The 20,207-nt window shown below is 45.3% G+C and overlaps 3 protein-coding genes across 9 annotated transcripts in view; 1 reads left to right on the plus strand and 2 right to left on the minus strand.

Annotated features, from left to right (window-relative positions):
* Positions 1-5,468, minus strand: part of MTRR (5-methyltetrahydrofolate-homocysteine methyltransferase reductase) — a 32,672-nt gene extending 27,204 nt beyond the window's left edge. For 2 of the 6 annotated variants that reach the window (XR_014566704.1, XM_083748629.1), the window contains exons 1-4: positions 5,045-5,239; positions 3,694-3,851; positions 2,344-2,497; positions 568-685 (exon numbers count right to left, since the gene is read on the minus strand). Coding sequence is in view for 4 of the 6 variants with exons in the window: in XM_083748629.1 (XP_083604755.1) it covers positions 568-685; positions 2,344-2,497; positions 3,694-3,837 (416 nt within the window). In the remaining 2 variants the exon portion in view is untranslated. Of the gene's footprint in view, positions 1-567; positions 686-2,343; positions 2,498-3,693; positions 3,852-4,615 lie in introns of all 6 variants that reach the window. The other 4 variants (XR_014566705.1, XM_083748630.1, XM_083748632.1 and 1 more) reach the window with 4 other exon arrangements.
* On the plus strand, positions 2,751-17,990 carry FASTKD3 (FAST kinase domains 3). Of its 2 annotated transcripts, XM_083748633.1 has the most exons (8): positions 2,751-2,754; positions 5,517-5,532; positions 7,794-9,260; positions 9,625-9,710; positions 10,076-10,250; positions 11,171-11,240; positions 11,670-11,784; positions 14,055-17,990. In XM_083748633.1, exons 3-8 carry the CDS (start codon positions 7,820-7,822, stop codon positions 14,151-14,153), a joined length of 1,986 nt encoding a protein of 661 aa, XP_083604759.1. In that variant the 5' UTR covers positions 2,751-2,754; positions 5,517-5,532; positions 7,794-7,819; the 3' UTR covers positions 14,154-17,990. The 2 variants fall into 2 exon arrangements, with proteins under 2 accessions (XP_083604759.1, XP_083604760.1); XM_083748634.1 differs by lacking the exons at positions 2,751-2,754; positions 5,517-5,532 and adding an exon at positions 5,547-7,056 and having other exon boundaries at positions 7,286-9,260.
* On the minus strand, positions 16,350-19,392 carry CFAP90 (cilia and flagella associated protein 90; the record flags this gene model as incomplete). The annotated part of the gene is made up of 3 exons (XM_083748714.1): positions 16,350-16,967; positions 17,777-17,893; positions 19,207-19,392. 3 exons carry the CDS (start codon positions 19,390-19,392, stop codon positions 16,788-16,790), a joined length of 483 nt encoding a protein of 160 aa, XP_083604840.1. The 3' UTR covers positions 16,350-16,787.
* Positions 19,393-20,207: the final 815 nt, after the last annotated feature.

The following is a 20,207-nucleotide window of genomic DNA, read 5'->3' on the forward strand; positions in this document are numbered from 1 at the left end:
TGAGGCAAAGAAGGACAAACTCAACCATGTCTATCAATTTCAACTCCTCTTACTTCTTCTGGGAGATCAAGTCACAAGAGGCTCTTTCCAAGAAGAGATATGGAGCAGGAGGGCAAGGCAGCAGTGAAGGCAGCTGTACACAGGAGTTTGGGAATGTTTCTGCCCAGTAGCTCTGCAGAACCAGTGGGCAAAAAGACTCAGGGGGTCATTTCAGCTGAGGCTAAGCAAGCTATGCTCTTAACTTGAACCATCAAAATTGCCCATGGCTACTGCTGACACACTGCCTGCTTCTGGGAATATTTCCTGGGGGAATGAAGGAAGCATGCATGCATGTATGAGCAATCTTCATTAAATTTTTAGGAGCAGTGGAGAGTCATTCTACCCTTGTGCTTAATTTGAGGAAAAGTAAATTATTTCACTGGCAGATCTCTCCTATTTCACTCCTCCTCAGTTTCTAAATTGGTGTCCAGATGGGGCTATAAATAGATGGGGTGGGGTGGGGATTAAAACAAATGCCACACAAGGAGACTTAACCAAAACCTCATCAGAGAAATTTAGGTTTCCTACCCGACAGCATCATCAGCGAGTCCAACCTCATAAAAGTGTTGTGCTCCAAGTTCCTGAAATCGTTTGTCTATTATCTTCCCACCATTGCAGAAAAATGTGTATTCTGAGTCTCCCAGGCCTGCAAATAAAAGTAAGGGAAAAGGCAAACCAAGAAAACCTGCATCAGATCAATTCCCTGGACAAGGTGTTTCAGAATAAATCAAACTCTGCCCTCCAACTTTAATGCAGCAGTAAGACAAACTACAAAACAATAAGCACAAGTTCCTAGGATTGCCAACACAGGCCTCCTTGTGCAGACATGGATGGTGCCAAGTAGACAATGGTTTCTTCCATGCAGAGTCCAACTGTGTTCCCCCCCCCCCAAGCTTTGGTAAGGCAGGGTGGAATTTTCCAAAGCTAGCTCTCTCACCCATCCCAGTCTCTAAACCATTCAGGCGGTTCAGAAGAGAAGAACAAGAATGTAAGTTTCTTCTGAACTGGGAACTGGCACCTCCTTGATGCTGCCACCGCCGCCACAATCAGTCCAATCTGGACTGGCCCTAAGATACTAACTCAGAAAGAAGCACTTCTCTTCTACGCAGCTTGAAATGTTTGGCATAAGGACTGGAACAGAGAGAATGGTTCTCATTCTCACTCTTCACCCCTCCCTGCCTGCCCCAGGTGATGCTGGAAACGGATGACTGTGGCACAATTGCTGGGCAGCGGCCCCACATGGTGTCGTAGTGCTCTCAGGCTATCTGGAAGTAACTGCGAAGCACACAGACCTGCTCTAGGAACAGCCACTTCCTCAGTGCAGAAACAGAAAGGAGAAAGAAAGGGGGGCCACAAAAGCAGAAAGTGGGGCCATGCACCATTTTAGCAAACTGGAGGCTTAGTCTGCTGCTCCCACCCATCCCTCCAAGCAGCCATCTAGAGAAAACCATTACCTCCCTGCAATCTGGTCAGGAATCAACCGCTATTACAAAAATAAATAAATAAATAAATAAATAAAAATTGCTCATTGATAAAGGTAAGTAGCCAGGCACCAGAATTATCAGTGAAAAAGTCAATGAATTATGGGCAATATTCACGATCTCCAAAGTGCAATAGGCAAAGCCTCTTCCACAATTAAGTTTTGGATGCCTGTATTTAAGTCATCATCCTATTCTTCAGACTTCCAAATTTTAAAAGACAAAATTAATTAATTAGCATACTAGCTGGCTATATATGGCGGATGGCACCTTAAAAGCAGAAAAGCATGTTCGAATTCAATAAGTAGTTAAGACACCAAGTCATGCTGGTTTTTTTACTGGTTTCCTATTCAACAGCACATATGAAATTAAAAAAAATATGTATAGTGCTATTTTTTATTTCACTATCATAAATGAAATAATCCCCTTTGGTTATACAATTGAAATTCATACCAATTTGCCATCGACTCTGGAATCACATTTGTTGGATCAGAGTTATTTCATGGATCATAATTGTAAAATATGGAAAGATATAGCAAAAACACAGTCTAAAAATACAAAGGATGTTAAATTGTAAAATTTAAGAATATATAGCTCATATTTCCCAATGAAGAAAGTACAGCTAAATCCTTATTTCAGAGAGGCTTGAATTGTACCCTGATTCTGTGTGGTGCCTCATCAATACTCGTAATGAGGGCCGCACAGCTATACTAACTGTGATCATAGTTAAGGAATTTGATCAAAAATATATTAGATCCAGCCTGCAGTTTTTTGCAACAAGGTTTCTCCCCTGCTTTATACGAATAGCAGCTTACAAGTAAATTACCTAGCAATCCGTATCGTAAATGGGAAAAGTGGTCCGACGGCAGAGATTTATCGTTAATTTCCTTAACAAACTTGACTGCTGTGTCTGGTGGCTCTCCTGTACCCGTAGTAGAAGTAACAATAACCACAGGGTCTTTTTCACTATTCAAGTTATACTGTAAATTGAAAGAAACAAAGTCGGAGCATAATGCAGAAACGGTCAAAACTGGGTGGTATTTGGACGCACACAATCAGAGCTGAACATCCAGTATTGTGAGGTTAAGCCATTGTTTTTCAATTAGCTTTTTATAATCTATTTTGATAGCTCTGAGCGTGCTACGGGGAGGAATTTAATATCACACTAAGGTGATGATTCCATCTGCGCAAGCATTTCGGTTTCCAGATAGAAGAATCCCTCCCCTCCTCCCCACATGGGCTGTCCCAGGAGTTCTCTTGACACAGACCCCTGAGCCAATTTCAGGAGGGGGTGCATGGGGGCAGCAGAAGGGAGGAAGGCCCTATTGCACAAGCAGAAGTCCTTGCACAGGGCTTCTGCGGATGGGAGTTATTTGTTGAATCCCACACAAATAGCGGAGTTTTACAACCAGTGAAAGAAACAGAATAATGGTTATAATTCCAAGTCTTGCCTCAGCTTGTACAGTAGGTAGGTCTTTACATGTTGCAAGGATCCAAAGTTGGGCTTGGAATCAAAAATCACATACTCTCACAAATTATATATACTCAGTCCACAATTTAACCTCTTGCATCCTAATTCTCCACAAACAAATCTATGCAATATATAAGCATAGTGTAGTAGATTTCCTGCAGTACTGAACTTAGATAAGATAGTCCTGTATTCAAATCCTAGCTCAGCCATGAACGTCACTAGGTAACTTTGACCAATCACTCTCTCAACCTAAGCTACCTCATAGGGTTGTCCTAAGGATAAAACAGGATAACTTCCATGAGGGGGCATAAGAAGAAATGCAAATGTAATCAAGATGAAACCCAAGTATGCATAAGTGCATTTGCTCACATTTCTGCCTTCTTATACCCTCGGGATCCCTTGAAACTCTACATTTCTATGATTCCATGACCCTCCCTTTCCCCCTCTCCAATTTCTTTTCCCTTGGACAAAATCTGCAGTGTGAGCAACCTGGTACAAGGTGCAGTCTTTAACACGTCACTACCATCTACGTTGATTACCCTTTTTACCCAAAGACTTCAACAAAAAGAGAACAAAATCAAGATGTACCTTTTGAGGGGACAGATTTCTAAGGAAAGCTCTGAATGATCCAAAGAAATGTTGTGGAAAGTCATTTGCAAATATGCCACTCCTGTATATTTGAATCGGGTGTTCAAAGAATCTTACCTTGTCTGACTCACTGATGCAGTGAAGATCTGCTTCAAGCCCACTCTCCTTGGCCTGATGGTATATTTCCTCAGCTATAGCTTTTGCCTGACCCTTCTGGCTCGCAAAAAGGAGCAAAAACCTATGGTTTGTTTTACAGCACATCTTTCAAAGATCAACTACAGTACATGGGAAAAGAAAAAAGAGAGAAAAGCAAAGGGGTTACTTCATATGCAACAATGAGACTGTAATCCTTTCCAGAAACGGCAGTTCCTGCTTCTCTTCTCCCCCCAGCCTTCCAAATATATTACCCATCAGAAAGCATGTTCAGGGCCAAAATTCTATACACATTACTGAACAAAGTGGGACTTGCCTCCAAGAATATATGTGCAGGATCAGGTTGGACATACTTTACCCACCCCCAGTGAGGTAGCCCAACCAAAATAGGCAGTACAGGCTACTGCTTGGGGCAGCAGAAATCCAGTAGCTCAAGGCTAATTGGAAAACCCCTCTAGGAAAAACCTCTCTATCCTTATTTCTGTATACATGAAGGAGCATCTCCACCCCATTGTTCAGCCCGGATGCTGAGGTCTAGCTCTGAGGGCCTTCTGGCATTTCCCTCACTGCAAGAAGCAACAACAACAACAATCTTTATTACGGTCCAGAGACCAACAGAACATTACAAATCAATACAGAGTTCATACAGCCTACCTCCAGGTTAATCAAGCACTTTGTTTGGAATATAGGGCTCATTTGCACTGCAAGAAGCAAAGCTACAGGGAACCAGGCAGAGGGCCTTCTCGGTGGTGGCACCCGCCCTGTGGAACGCCCTCCCATTAGATGTCAAGGAAAGAAACAACTATATGACTTTCAGAAGACATCTGAAGGCAGCCCTGTTCAGGGAAGTTTTAAATGTTTGATCTTTTATTGAGTTTTTAATCACCTGTTGGAAGATGGCCAGAGTGGCTGGGAAGGCCCAGCCAAATGAGCGGGGTATAAGTAGTAAATTATATTATTATTATTGTTATCATCATCATCCTGATTCTTGCTTAGGAAAACATAATCACAGCAGTGGGGGCAGCAACTGAGTAGGTCCTATTTTCCTGACTGCAGTCAGATCCCCCTCATTCTGTACAAGTGAACGGAGCAAAATGCTTCCCTGCGTTCCATTTTCTTGCCCGCGACAGAAAAGAGAAGTTGTATTAGGAAAGCCCGAAGAAGACACGCGGAAAGGACCACGTGGAGGAGGAGACGACGGCCAGGCAGCAGCCCCGCCGCCCCCGGACCAGGCTTGGCTCCCGCCCCGGCGAAATGGCCTCCCTCCCCCCTGGGCTTCGACGCCCCCCCCCCCCGCGCCTCTCCAGGCCCAGACCTGCTCGCCCGCCGCTCGCCCGCCTGGGAAGAAGCAGCGGAAGAGGAGAGCTGCCAGTCAGAGCAAAAAGGGGGCGGGACAAGGCGCCCGATTGGCCGCTCGGCCCTCGAACCGTAGACTGGAGAAGTAGAGTAGGGACGGGAAAGCGGTGCTTCGGGGCTCCTCTCTCTCCTCTCCCCGCTGCGACTCCCCCGTGCGCACGCGCCGAGGCCGCACGCGCACGAGCCTGACCCGCCCAAGCATTCAGGCAGAAACAAGGACACTCTTCTGAATTACCGGTCTTGTGTTTGCGCGCCGGGCCCTCGCGAGGGGTGATGGGAGTTGTAGTCCGGCTCCATCCGGCGGCTCGAAGGCCCTGCTCCGGCCAAGCCCCGCCCTTTCACTTCCGGGGTCGTGCATTTGAACCCCCGCTTCCTGTTGCCGAAAAACTAGGCCGAACCCCAACCGGAAGGCGGGTAGTGGAGGGGAAGCGTTCCGCGGAGAAGCGGGTAAGGCTCCCTCCCAGCCCCGGAGAAGAGGGCAAGCGAAGCCTCGCCTCCGACCTTGGCGCGCCGGATTTCAGGGCTCAGGACGCCGCGCGCCTGAGCATGTGCAGAGCGCTGCCTCCGCCCCAGAAGGCGCGGCTCCGAAGCAGGGCAGAGCCCGGAGGCCTCCCCAGACCTGGCCCCGCGAGGCGGGGGTGAAGCGCCTCCCGCCAAGGACTCCCTTTCCGGGCCCCGCTCGAAGGGCCGCTTGCGGGTCCAGCTCCCTTCCCTCAGGCCCGCCCCTCCCGCAGGAGAGGGCCTTCTCGGGGGTGGCTCCTCCCTGCATAGGGAAGCCAAATTGGCTCCCTCTTTGCTGCCTTGCTGTTTTTGTTATAATTATCTGTATGTTTTAAACACACACATGTTTGTCCTTTAATGACCCCCCATGCTTTTAGCTAAAAGTGACCTGTCTATCTGAAGTTTAGATAGATTTCGCCTGAGTCATAATGTAATGCAACATTTTCTGGTAGAACCCAGCTGATGTTGTGCTGTGGGGAGGGGTCCTCTTGAGAACATAACTGAAGTCTCTTCTCGCCACAGCTCAGCACAAGAGATATACCTTGCAATGTTTGTACCAGAATGTGGTACAGTTTGATTTGATGTTTGTTTGGATGTCTTATGGCTTCTTTTTACTGAGGCTCTTAAGTCTAACAAATGCTTGTGGGGTGGGCAATGAAATTTGAAAGGAAATTAACCAGCTCTCCCAGTTCTATGCTGTCCTTCAGTAGCAGGCAAACCAATGTGCATCTGTTTAAATAAACAAAGGAAGATATGGCAAGCAGTGGTGCATGACCCCCACAGGCCAGCAGTCCTCCAAGGACTGAGAGTGCACAAGGATTTAACATTCTAATTCTTTAGGACCAATTGCATGCACTGATTTCCTTGGCTGCCCATACTGGTACCATTTGCTTAGATCACTGTCAGAAGCATTTCAAACAAGCACAGATTTCTAGAGATTGAATTGCAAAATCTCAGCCTTTACAGCCCATAAATCTTGCTCTCGATTGGGGTTAGGGATCTTACCTTTGTTTGGCCAGATCACTCCATATTTACATCACCTATACAATCCCCACCAACATAGAGCTTTTCCCGTTACAAGATGTAACTTCATTCCATCTTGCTTCTGCAAGGAAGCTTCTTGAAAACCCCATATTTAGAAAGGCATTGTCCTTGTGGCATAAAACAGGTTGAAACCATTGCACATGTTTTATTTTACTGTCCATTTTTATGCTGAAATCGGCAAGAAATATTTAAATCTCATGCTTAAAGAAAGGTTTAATTGCCTTGATTTATCCAAGGTTTCCATTCTACTGACATTATGGTGAATGTAGCAATATTTCTGAGAGATGCCATGAAATGATGTCACTGTAAGACTTGAGAGGCACCTTTTAACCTTATGACGTCTATCTGTTTTATCTTAAAGTATCTGCTTTCATGAACAGATGCCAATTTTACACTTTGACTTATACTTGTAACCTGTGTATGCCAGTTACAGATAGGTAGCCGTGTTGGTCTGCCATAGTCAAAACAAAACAAAAATTCTTTCCAGTAGCACCCTAAAGACCAACTAAGTCAGTTCTTGGTATGAGCTTTCGTGTGCATGCATGTGTATCTGAAGAAGTGTGCATGCACACGAAAGCTCATACCAAGAACTGACTTAGTTGGTCTTTAAGGTGCTACTGGAAGGAATTTTTTTTGTTTTGACTGTGTATGCCAGTAAAGGGTTAATACTTAGGCCATGGGCCAGTGGATCATCAGTCTGCCTGTAATTTCAGCTCAGAGCATTTATTTATTCATTTCTTGTTCACTATAAAGAAGTTAGTATTCCATGCTTAGTAATATAAATTCAATGCCGTGGAAATCCAGATTCCATACTAAGAAAAGCCAACCCTTACTCTAGGCTCCTGGAATTTCAACAGCCACTGCCCATCACACTTTGAAGCATAGCTTTGCATCTATAATGGCTAGAAATGTGATTCTCCATGAATATAGAAATTTGAGGTTATTAAGACACTTGATTCTGTGGACAGTACCATGTTATGTACTTAGTCTCCCCTTCTGTAGAGCTATGGGATGGACACAGTCCTCATTGTGCCATCTCTTGACCTTTCTTTTCATGCTGTTTTTTTAAAAAATAAATAATAATAATAATAATAAAAGCTCTCAAAGGCTAACCAGGATATCTCTATAGTGACACTGACTTTTAGTTGTTGTTTTTCTTTCAGGGAGAAATGTTCAAAGCAGACCTGAAATGGCTTCCATGAATTTTAGATGTATCCAGGCATCTATTTCTAGAATGCAAGCATGTAGGCAGCTACTAACTCGAGGCACAGCCTTGAACCATTTTGGCCAGCAAATTAGGCAGTTCAGGTTATGTCCCCATGGTTCTTCAACATTGCGAACAGTGTGTTCAGTCTGTGGTTTTCAGTGCACGGCTTGTAGAAACTACCATATGGAACTGGGAAATCACCCCGGCTATGTTACGGGAATGGTGCAACTTCATGGAGAAGCTGGTAACAGTGTAAAATCTGGCAGCACGTGGATAGATGAACAGGTGTTTTTGAAGAAGTTGAACTGTTTCTGTTCATACAAAGACATTTTCATATTTGTAAGCACATTGGAAAGTTTATCTGACACCATGGTGGCAGCTGTCCTTCAGCGGTTGTGTGATGTTCAACTGGAGGACAGTATGCTGAATAATCCAGAAGAGGTGATGGAGGATGAAGTCTTCAGGTCACTTTGCTTCCAACTGGAACAAGAATCACGAAGCCTGTCTGAATCTGGTCTTGTAAATTCACTAAATGCTTTGATAAAATTACGTGTGGATCCCTGGAGTACCTTGATGGTTCGTTTGGTGTCAGAGAGCCAAGAACGTCTTGATAAAGGCCAGATGACTATTAGAAATCTGTGTGTTCTTGGAGAATCCTTGTTCAATCTAGAGGGTCCAAGTTGTGCTATTCTGGAACAAATTATGGACCAAGTTCAAAGTACAAACCTGGAGGACTGGAAGGCTGATGAAATGGCTATGGTCTACAAAATGCTGCAGCTGGGTGTTGGGGAGAGAGGAAAGTACCAAGCCCTATTAAACAAAATGAGCAATTTAACTGTAACTCGGGTTCCTCAGTTCAGCCCCGAAATGACAAGTACAGTGTTAAATGCTCTGGTGGTTCTTGATCAAACCCAAGCCATTCCTCTAGTGATAAAGCTTTGCAAGCATTCAGTACGGCACGTCCCATATTTGACTGACAATGAGCTAGAAAAGGTGCTGGAGGCTTTCATTCATTTTGGACACAACGACCAGTTCTTCACTGAAGCTCTAGAAAGACATGTTGCCAAATACGCCTTCACCATGCATCCCTGTGCAGTTTCCAAAGTCATGCAGTTCTGCAGCAGGAAGCGCATCCTTTCTAAAAGCATATTCAATGCAGTGGCAGAAAGTTTCATCTACAATGCTGACAACTTCACCACTGCTCAAATCGCTGAGCAGATTATTCCATTTGGGAAACTCAACTATTTGCCTCCGTGTGCTCCTTCTCTTTTCCAAAAGCTTGAAAGGATACTCAGCACTCGATCGGCCCAGTTTCAGCCCCATGTATTCCTGAGCCTTCTTCATGCATGCACCCTAGTTGAACGCTATCCCCTGAATTTCCTGGCAAAAGTCTTTAGTCCCTATTTTCTGCAGCAGTTGCAAGGTAAGTATATAGCTTGTCTAGGGATGTGGATGTTCAGAAATGTCACCTCAAATAAATGACATGCCCCTGGTAACATTGTTAACTCACATGGGCTAGTAATGGAAGTTGTGAATTCGCATTGGAGAACAGGAGTGGGTCTTGGAGAGACCTTGGGAAATTACATCTGCAGTAGGATTGAAGTGGGGCAGGAGCTCGGGGGCAGCCTCCCAGTATTTTGTTAATTGTACAGCAGAGTCAGTAGCAAATCTTACTTTACACTCCCCTTGGTGACTCTAGTAGCTTTCCTGTGAAATGAAAGCTTAGGAAATAGGGGAAATAAATTGTGTAACCATCTTTCTCGATGCCTCCGATTCTTTTATCCCAGCTGAAGGACCTGGTTTGAAGAAGTCTGTTCTTTCTCAGTTGACCCAGCTATTTCTAACAGTTACACTGGAGTGTCCTTCCTACGAGGTATGAGAATATGCTATTCCTTTTTGTGCATGTTTTGATCCTGCACATGTTTATTCAGAATAGGCAACAGTGTTGCATAATAAAATGAGCAGCCTTAAGTAATGATGCTAATTAGTAACTGTCAATAGCAGCAGTCATACTGAATTTTGCTGGTAGTTTAGTGTTCCGTGCGTAGCCCGTTGGGCTTTCAGTTCAGCGGAGTACCTATATAAGGACCTTCCCAAAAAAGACTGCAAATAACTTGTTCTGTGCCACCAAGTGTTCCCTTGCAACCCATTCCTGTCCTTGTACCAAACTGCTTGCGTATTTATTAGTATTTCTACCTGCAGGAAGAAACTGCTTATTTTCCTCTCCTGTCTTAATAGGGTCCCCAACTCCTTCCCAAGTACATTGTCAAGTCCTTTCTCACGCCAGATCGTTCAATGGAGTCCTTGGTAGACAGTCACCTCTACAGCAGAGTAAAGGCTGGCCTCACTGACCTCTTGGGCGCCCGGATATATTTTGCCTCTCACGTGTTGACACCATACTGCTATACTCTGGGTAGGGAAGCTGTTGCTAATGCGTGTCTTGCTGAATGCAAATGTTAATGGTCACAGTCCCATAATTATGAAAATTTCTGTTTCAGTGTGTAAAGTAATGCTGCATTCATCTTCAACAGACCTGTACTTTGCATGAATGAATGCAGTAACAAACAAACAACAAAACAAAACAAACAAACCCTTCACAAAGTTATAGATGATCCCTGACATGATTGCTTCTCCTAAATAGTAGAGTTACTTGCCAAATGCCTCCTTGCTCAGCATAATATTGCAGGAAATTCCCATGGTTGTGTGTGTCAGTATCCGGTTGACTGCCAGATACTATACTATTCTGCAGAAGGAAAAGCGGTCCTTACCATCATAGAAATCCTCTTTTGACCCATCCACCCCCACCCCCCATTCACATGCAGACTAAATGAGTTGGAAATAGGATGTAGACGATACTTTTATCTTTTGCTACCTTTAATACTTAATGTTTTTCTATTATGGGAGATGGTTTTCTTTTAACAGATCTCATACTTTGCATTCATATTAAGTGTAGATAAGAAGCAGAAAGGCCCGCATATGCTTTCCACATTCCAGATGGTAAAGAAGAATAATGCTCAAGTATTTTGGGTGGTTTTGCCCAAACAAAAAGAGGCACAACATATATAGTATATGCTATAGAACAGGCATGTCCAACTTTCAAGAGACTGAGATCTACTCCCACTATTAAAACAACTGGCAGTGATCTACCAAAATTGTAGAGCTTTTTTTAGGAAGTCAAAATTGTTGGGCCTTTTTTCCTTTCCTTTTTCTTTTTTTGAGTCGGGGGGGGGGGGGGAAGGGCAGCGATCTACCACAGAGCCCTCGCAACCTACCTGTTGACCATCCCTGCTATAGAAATATAGTAACTTTTTTCTTGCTCCTTCCTCGCACCAGATATCGAGATTAAACTCAGTGATGAAGGATTTGTACTACCAGCTAATAGACATGAAGAGGCGTACCAAAGGTAAGCAAGATGCTAAATATAAACAGTGTAGTGCAAGGGGTGTACAATTTTCTGTTTTTTCAATTTGTGTCTTTGCTTGTTGCTTCCCTGGGGCTGCATCCCACAGGACTCCAGAAACATTTCAGTTAAACAATTGCACTGAGAGACAGAACTTGTTCTGTGCCACCAGCCCATGGCAAGGTGTGCTCCTCCTGTGGGATCTTCCCCTGGGCTCGAGGTACTTCACAAGATTCTGTGGTTCAAACGCTAAGAGCAATATGACATCCCACTGCAGGGAAATGGCAGCCACATTGCACCATGGAGGTTTTGTCAGGTATTTGTATTACCCAAGACGTGTAATATCCGAAAAAACAACAACTATGCAGGATGTCATAAAAGTTTGATTCAAATGCGATAAATATTTAATCTTATTTTGTGTTTGATTGGCAGAATAGCTCTCTGCATTGATGATCAAAGAAGATTTTGCACAAACAGTCACAATCTTCTTGGAAAAGAGGCCATTAAGCAAAGGCACCTACAGCTGGCTGGTTACGAAGTTGTGCAGGTAAATACTTGAAGCAGTTGGGGTGAATCAAATGGTTGCTGTTCAAAGCGGAATGGGAAATTGCAGGCGGGGCAAGGTAGTGTGAACAGCCGGTAGCACTGGAAAGCCATATTGCTGCCTCAGACTCTCTCTTGCAGCCTGGGCTCTTAAGAGCTGAGACCTACCCCCATTGAATGCTTAATCTGGACCTGGGAAATGTCAACAATTGCAGGCCAGTGGTTAATATCCTATTCCTGGGCAAGTTGCTGAAGAGAGTGGCAGCTGGCAAATGCTAGGATACTTCTGGAGGAAGCTGGGGGTTTTGTTTTGTTTTTGGGTTTTTTTAACCATTTTGATTTGGCTTCAGAACTGGCTTTGGCACAGAGAAACTGCCTTGGTCATAACGAAATGACCTTTCCCAAGAAAGAGAAGGGCAGGGGAGCGTGGCTCTGCTGGATTCCTCAGACCTGTCAGCGGCTTTCAGTACTGTTGACCATGGCATCCTTCTTAACAGTCTGACTGAGCTGACTGTTGAAGGCACTGCTTAGGACTGGTCCTGCTTTTATTTGGAGGAGCAGTTCCAGAGGGTGGGGCTGTTGGAGCACCGCTTGACCCTATGGCAGCATTGCTTGAGGTCCCCACAAGGTTCCACACTCTGCTCCAGGCTGTGGAACATCTACATGAAGCAGATGGAAGAGGTCATCCAGAGATTTGGCGTCAAGTGTCACCAATATACAGGTGACACCCAACTTTTTCTCTTTTGTCGCTGACTTCAGGCAAGGCTATGGGCATCCTGAAACAATTCATGGTCACAGTAATGGACTAGATTGGGGTTAATAAATTAATAAATGGAAACTCATTCCAGATGAGGCAGAGGTACTGTTATTGGGTGGTTCACTCCCCACAGGTGAATGGGATTGCTAGGAGAATTCTACCCTAGGTGTATATAATTCTTCCCAAAGATGGAATAGATCTATAAAAGTAGTTTCCAAACTTCTCCTGCCCCCCCATGAACCACTTGAAGATCACTCAGCAGACCACTCAATGGTTTTTCTGCCTGTTGTATCAGTTGTGATGTGCTATAGTGGCTGTGGACTGATTTTTAATTACCGTATTTTTCGCACCATAGGGCGCACCGGACCATAGGGCGCACCTAGTTTTGGGAGGCGGAAAACAAGAAAAAATTATTCTGAACCCCAGAAGTCAGAACAGCAAGAGGGATCTGGCTTCTGGGATACCGTGTGGCTGTTCTGGCTTCTGGGGTAACCGTGCCAAGCCTCTTCAGGGCAGCGGGATGAAGGCTCCCCCTGCCCAAAGAGGCTGCGCAGGGCTAAAGCAGAAGCCAGGACAGACGCGTCGCTGAAGGGGCACTGCGCCTTCTCTCTCTCTCTGCGCAGCGCCCCTCCTTTACAGGAGAGGTGCTGCGCAGAGAGAGAGAGAAGGCGCAGCGCCCTTCAGCGAAGCTGGAGAAGGAACAGAAGAAGACCCTTCTGTTCCTCCTCGGGCTTCGCTGGACAGGCGCGTCGCTCAAGGGGCGCTGCGCCCTCTCTCTCTCTCTCTCTGCGCAGCGCCCCTCCTTCACAGGAGAGGTGCTGCGCAGAGAGGGAGAAGGTGCAGCGCCCTTTAGCCCTTTAGAGAGCCAGTGTGGTGTAGTGGTTAAGAGCGGCAGTCACATAATCTGGGGAACTGGGTTCGTGTCTCCGCTCCTCCACCTGCAGCTGCTGGGTGACCTTGGGCCAGTCCCACTTCTCTGAAGTCTCTCAGCCCCACTCACCTCACAGAGTGTTTGTTGTGGGGGAGGAAGGGAAAGGAGAATGTTGCCGCTTTGAGACTCCTGAAGGGGAGTGAAAGGCGGGATATCAAATCCAAACTCTTCTTCTTCTTCTTCTTTAGCGAAGCTGGAGAAGGAACAGAAGAAGACCCTTCTGTTCCTCCTCGGGCTTCGCTGGACAGGCGCGTCGCTGCAAAGCGGGAGGAGGAACAGGTGCGTCCTCCTCCGGCTTCCAGGACAGGTGCGTCACGGCGAAGCCAAGGAGCCTGCATTCGCTCCATAGGACGCACACACATTTCCCCTTCATTTTTGGAGGGGAAAAAGTGCGTCCTATAGAGTGAAAAATACGGTAAATTGTTATTGCTCTTTTTATTTCTTATATCAAAAACTATAGGATACAATACATAAGAAAAAATAAGCAACAGACCAATTCCTCTAATTTCACAGAAGAAAAATTATCTGAGTTTGCTTCCTGAAAAATGCTTGCAGTAATACATTCTTCCTTCCTTTTAACTTTCAGATTCCATTTTTTGAATTTGAGTCACTGAAGACCAGAAATGATATAGTGGAATACCTGCACAAGAAAATTTTTTCTAACTCTTATAGGCTCAGCTGGTGATTGAAATAGAATCCAAATGATGCTGACAGATCTATGAAGATTGGTTTATTATTATTATTTTAAATTTGGGACTTGGTAAGCTACTGTGATTTAAAAAAAACTGAATCTTGTTTTCTGGGCCAGTCATTGAGTTATCGAATTGTAGAGCTGGAAGGGACCCCAAGGGTCATCTAGGCCTTCCCCCTGCAATACTAAAGCATCCATGACAGATCCAACCTCTGCTTAAAAACCTTCAAGAAAGGAGAGTCCACCACCTCCTGAGGGAGACCGTTCCACTGTGGAACAGCTCAGTCCTCTAACAATACATAAAGAGAATGTGCCAAAAGGCTGGTAAAATACAACTAAATTTATTTTTTAGTGTGACTGTATTCATCCCAAATAAAACTGGGGAAAAATATTTTGTTACACTCCCCCCCCCCCCGGCCCAAAACAAATTGCCACAGGAAATGCCAAGAGATTCGTTATTTTCAGGCTATTGACTCTTCACGGATGCCTGAATTTGTGAGCTGAACTAGCAGTGACATTAAAGTGATGTTTAATGTTAATAGCTAGCAGGAGAGGCTGTTTTACTAAGGGATCACAGGGAGGTGTGTTAGTTATTTCTTCCCCACTGCAATTCTGATGAAGACTAACACAAGCTGCTATATTGGTGCTAATGGAAACTCCCCTTCTAGGGCTAATTCCACCATCTGGACTATACAGGGGGGAAAGGATTAAACTCATTCACTGAAAAAACACCCACACTTGCAGTGAAAGTGCTCCAACGTTGTTAGTTTCAGCTCTAAGAAGTCATTTCCCGTCCTGTTGCAACATCTTATAAGACAGAGCTCCAGAACCATTTTAAAGCAGTTAAATGAAAACCCATCCCAGACACAACTTCCAGACATTTGCTTGGACCCCTAAGTGTCAGGTCCCTTAGACATTGCCCTTTGGCTTCTGGCCCCTTAAAGTTACAATAATACCTGTGATGGCACTAAAAGAAACATCACTGCCCGTCCAAGTGGCTCGTAAGTTTCTTCCAAATTGCTTCTCACCTCAAGCCATGGTTGTGTCTGCCTGCTTTTTACAGCTACAGGCCAAGAGCTGTAACAATAACAATACTGTATGGAAATAGAGATTTAAATATATATTTGGGGCTGTAAATCTTGATTTGAATAATTCCCTTCTTCAAGCACTAGGGCAGGGATCGCCTGGCACATTTTGAATTCTGAGAAAGTGCCATGGACACCCTTCAAAAAATGGCTGTCATGGAGGAGTGGCATAATAGAAAATTGGGGAGACTTTAGTAATTGCCATCATTCCCACACCTGGATAACCTTCGGCTTACAATGGGAAGTCTGCTATGTCCTGCTGATCCTGAGTGTGGAGACTGCACAATATTGATTCTCTCTCAAACAAACACACAGAGGATGTTGCTGCCTAATTGCAACAGGGAGCCACTCCCCAGTACCAGGAAAGTTACATGGTGCCCACACGACATTCACACTCAGGTGCACATAGAACCATCAGGTGATAGAACTGTAGAGTCATCTAGTCCTACCCCCTGCAACGTAGGAATCTCAATAAAGCAGACACATACTGACCGCAGGCACACAGCCATTTGTCTGCCTCTCACACAGACCACAAATGCCTGTGTTCCTTCTCTCAAAGAGCACTTATCCCCCCCTCCCCTTCTCTTCCTCTGGGCACCCACAGGATTTTTTCCCAGACCAAAGTGGGGAAGTAAGTGAGAGGGGTTGGAGCAGGCTAGTTTCTCACAAAAAAATTAATGCTGCTTATATATTTTGCTTCATATCTCAGATTCTAAAATACTATAAGCTTTGCTTAAAAATGAATCTGGGGATTATGGTTCATCCCAGATGCAGCAAAGAAGGCCTTTGCAGGCACCATAACACCTCTGAATGTGAGGTTGGTGACCCCTGAACGTGGACACAGCTCCAGCCCAAGTTTGGTGGGCTGCCTTTGGCTCTGTGAATCATGATGTGCATACTGTACTGTCAAATAAATGCATATCTTTTCCTAAGCTTTTTTATTTTGCAGATTTATCATTATCTGAGCATTCTGAATGCATGGATGAAGAATTTTGCTTTATAACTATACTAAGCTGTTAACGCTATAAGACATGGTAACGATGAGATATGCAACAAGGTTTTGTTTCCAAGAATGATGGGAGAAAAGACACATAAAGCAAAAGCATGTTGTCAGCGCCTTCATTTGTGATCTAACATCCATTGATTTGTGAATCAAAGCTCTAACCTGCATATTATTAGCATGTCATAAGAAATGGTTGAGTCTAGTACTCACAGACAAGCACATGGCTGCTTTAGCAAGCAGGATGCACTGAAAAAAGCAGAAACCCCCTTGTCATGGGAGCAACTGCGCCCTCTTCCCCGAATATTGTATTATGAGCTAATGCTCCTTGTAGAATGCTCGTTGCATAAATGTTGCCATGTTACAGGCACATTCAAGTAAAACATGCCTCACTTAATTTAGCAACCCTGCAAAGAATTCATCAGATGATATGATGCAATATTGGATTTCCCCCAAAATCCCAGTAGCACACTACAGGAAATAATACAGAAACAAAACCCAGGCACATTAATTCTTCCCTGCTATCAATCACAACAAGTAGCCTTAGGTTGCTTCAATGTTTCTGGATGATTTTTCTATCAAGCAAGCTATTCCGTTTTTCCTGTAGAATTCCGCCTGAACGTGTTTAATGCGCACATGGTCTCGGACCAGCTGCTCCACGGGCTTGTCTATGCGTCGCCCATATTCAGAGGAGGACAAGACTGCCATAGGCCTTGCTTTTTCCTGTTAAGAAATGTTAGGTGTTATTTCTGAGTATGGCAAGAGGGTGAAACTGGTGCTTAGTGCAGGGCTGCTGCCAAAATGTTCTTTCCGCCGCTCCCTGCCCATCTTGTGGTGTCATTCTGTCAGGTGCCTTCCCACTTTTGATCCACATCCAGAGCGAAGGTGGAACAGGGTGGAGGGGGACAGGGTGGGGGTGGAGGGACAGGCCTGTGTCCTCCTAGTGGTGCAGCAATGAAATTGCTAGCACATTTGCAAAGCTAAGCAGGGTCTGGTCTGGTTTAAATTTGGATGGGGGAAACTGCCAAGATTTCTGCATTGCAGAGGGCTGAACTAGATGACCCCGGGAGGCCCTTCCAACTCTTTGGTTCTATAAATGGTGGTGGGTGTTTCATGGGACTGTGCTTTGGGTTTGCATTTGTGTTCTTGGTGCTCCTGGTCACCCTCCTCTAGGTGCACTTCAGTGTCAGTGTCCTTTACTGTCTATAGACTTTAGTATCATTACTGTTGCTGGTGGGATAGAGGAGCATTCATAAAATTGACACAGCTATGGTCCATGAAGTGGGTTCAGAGTGACCACTAGCTGTTCTTGTCGCCTCCTCAAACCTACACGATACTAAGCACTTTGCAGGTGTAGCAGCCTGTGGCTCCCCGGCTATTGATGAACTGCCACTCCCACCAGCTCCAGCCAGCATGGCCAGTGGCCAAGGAGGAGGGGAGCTGCAGTTCTCATGACTGGGAGAACAGAAAGATGAGCAAATATTGATTGCCGTCAAACTGCAGCCCAGTCAAGAGATAATCAATTTGGTCACCTCATCATTAATATGAAGTCCTCTGCTTTTGGCGTGTTCTCTGTCACAGCGGTGGAGTTTTTCGTCATAGCCCATGGGTCTTTTAAAGATGCAGTCGTACAGGGAAACAATTCCTGGCTTAAAATAAAGGGGGGAAGAAATGCCATGCCGTTAACTGACAAGATGACACAGGTTACAAAGAATCATACCAATAAAACTGACAGATATAATGAGGTTTGGTTGAGTCTGCTGTGAGCACAATGCCCACGTGCGCTTTTCATGACGGCAGCACCACATAGCTTTAACGTTCAGCTCTGATGTTGAAAATCGATCTGGAGCCGATAACTGCGCATAGATTGGAGCACTGCCTTTGGCTTTGCTACAACTGTCCCACACAGGTCGGGGCAACACGCTTCTTCCCAATAAATGTATCATGTAATAGGTTAAAGAGCTTTTGTGAAGATGGAGGCCACTGAAGCCTCTCGATAGTGACCACCTGAGCTGCCCTTCTGTCACAAAGAGGCAGGACACAGAACTCTCCTAAGGGACAGAAAAGCTCAGATCCCAGAGGGGGGACTGTAAACAAGGATCTAGGAAAGGAGTAAGAAGAAACAAGTCTAAGGAAACAAGAACCAGCAGAATGACTCCAAGGACAAATACAGACTATTGCTTGTGAGGGAGAAAAAGCAGACACATGACCCTCATTTTACCACTTAGGGCTCATGCAGACTTCCACTTCTCCCACCTAACCCACCACTTTTCCCCAGGGAAAGCTGAACTTTACCACTGAATTGGAACAAACGGCAGTCAGGTTTTCCAGGGATTGATGTTCCAGGGATTGAGCAGTAAAGGGGGGTTTTCCCAGGGAAAGTGGCAGGACAAACAGAAAACCGCTTGGACCCATGCTTTCTTGGCACAGGACAAGTGGAAGTCTGGACAAGTCGTTTTCCAAATGGGCCAGTCCAGAGCTGGCACCAATGGAAGGTTGTGTGTGTGCAAATATTGAGAAATTACCTGTAGCACAGATATAACTGCTAATAGAGAATTTGCTAGAAGAAGAAGGAGGAGGAGTTTGGATTTGATATCCCGCTTTATCACTATCCTAAGGAGTCTCAAAGCGGCTCACAATCTCCTTTCCCTTCCTCCCCCACAACAAACACTCTGTGAGGAGAGTGAGGCTGACAGACTTCAGAGAAGTGTGACAGGCCCAAGTTCATCCAGCACTGCATGTGGAGGCGCAGAGACGTGAACCCGGTTCGCCAGATTACGAGTCCTCCGCTCTCAACCACTACACCACACCGGCTCCCTATTAGCTGCTTTTAGCTGCTTAAAGTTTTGAGTTGCCTTTCACTCTCTCCCCCTCCTTCCCACTTTGTTCCTTCAGTGAAACAGCAGTTCAAAACTGGATTCCTTCCTCCTCACGACTGCTCCTTCCCCTCTGCTCTACGCACCTTGCTCTCTTGGTGAAAATAGCTGAGTTCAGGGGGATCTTTGCGTCGGGGGGGAACATAGCTGAAGGCTGACTGTGCTGAGAGTGGCAGCTGGTGTTTCCTTATTAGTTGTTCATTGATGCCTCCCAGTTCCTCCAACTCTTCCTCTTCTGTTCCCAGTTCTTCCCCATTTTGGGCTTCTTGCATTCCCTACTGAAGCCTAAAAGCTTTGCTGGGAGGCAGGCTGGCTGACTTCAGGGCTCCAGTGGCCGCTTTTTCTCCAGCCAGCCCCCCCCCCCCCCCGGTCTGCTGAGTTCTTTGGTTACTAAGAGACGGTCTGTGTTAACTGTGATGTCAGACAACATATAAAGGAGACTGGAAGGCTGAGAAAAGCTGCTTCTGCGTGAACAAAGAAGCTTAAAACCAATTTGTCTAGAGGAGATTGCAGCAAAAGGCCACAAGTATTCCTGGATCTGACAAGGATCACTAAAGCTGGGCTTAAGAATGAATTCACTGGACAGGGTCTTCCGTATGATGTTGTATAGCTTCTGAAATGTGAGACACCCACATCAATGATGGATAGGCCGGCCAGGCTCCAGGAGTTGGGGATGCATCCATCTGGAAGAGGGACCAAAGGTGCTAAAGCAATGGGGAAGGCATTAAAGATTGAATAAGTGGAGAAACTGGACATTATTGATTTGTGCTTACAAAGAGGCTGCTGGGAGGCTCAGATGTTCCTCAGCAGCAGCTGCTATTGAAGAGCACTCGGAACCACAGAGCATTACAGCAGTTCCATGTGCAGTCTCTCTCCCCAGATGGTGACACTGTGTCAAGATGGAGTTTAGTTTGCAGCACACATGTCCTTCTAGCCTTTTGGGCTGCCTTGTTTTCTCTTATTTCTTTGCATTGCTCATTTAAGAAGGCCCTCTTGTCTCTCCTTGCTATTCTTTGGAAATCTGCATTCAATTTCCTGTATCTTTCACCATCTCCCTCGCATTTTGCTTGCCTTCTCTCCCCCGCTA

Source organism: Podarcis gaigeae, assembly GCF_964106915.1.
Source record: "Podarcis gaigeae genome assembly, chromosome: 7".
Lineage (NCBI taxonomy): Eukaryota > Metazoa > Chordata > Lepidosauria > Squamata > Lacertidae > Podarcis > Podarcis gaigeae.

Excerpts from the sequence above, each read along its gene's own strand:
- FASTKD3 (XM_083748633.1), top strand. The coding sequence starts at position 7,820 with ATGGCTTCCATGAATTTTAGATGTATCCAGGCATCTATTTCTAGAATG. Across the intron at positions 9,711-10,075 it reads TGGAGTGTCCTTCCTACGAG|GGTCCCCAACTCCTTCCCAA; the intron begins GTATGAGAATAT and ends CTGTCTTAATAG. Across the intron at positions 11,241-11,669 it reads CATGAAGAGGCGTACCAAAG|AATAGCTCTCTGCATTGATG; the intron begins GTAAGCAAGATG and ends TTTGATTGGCAG.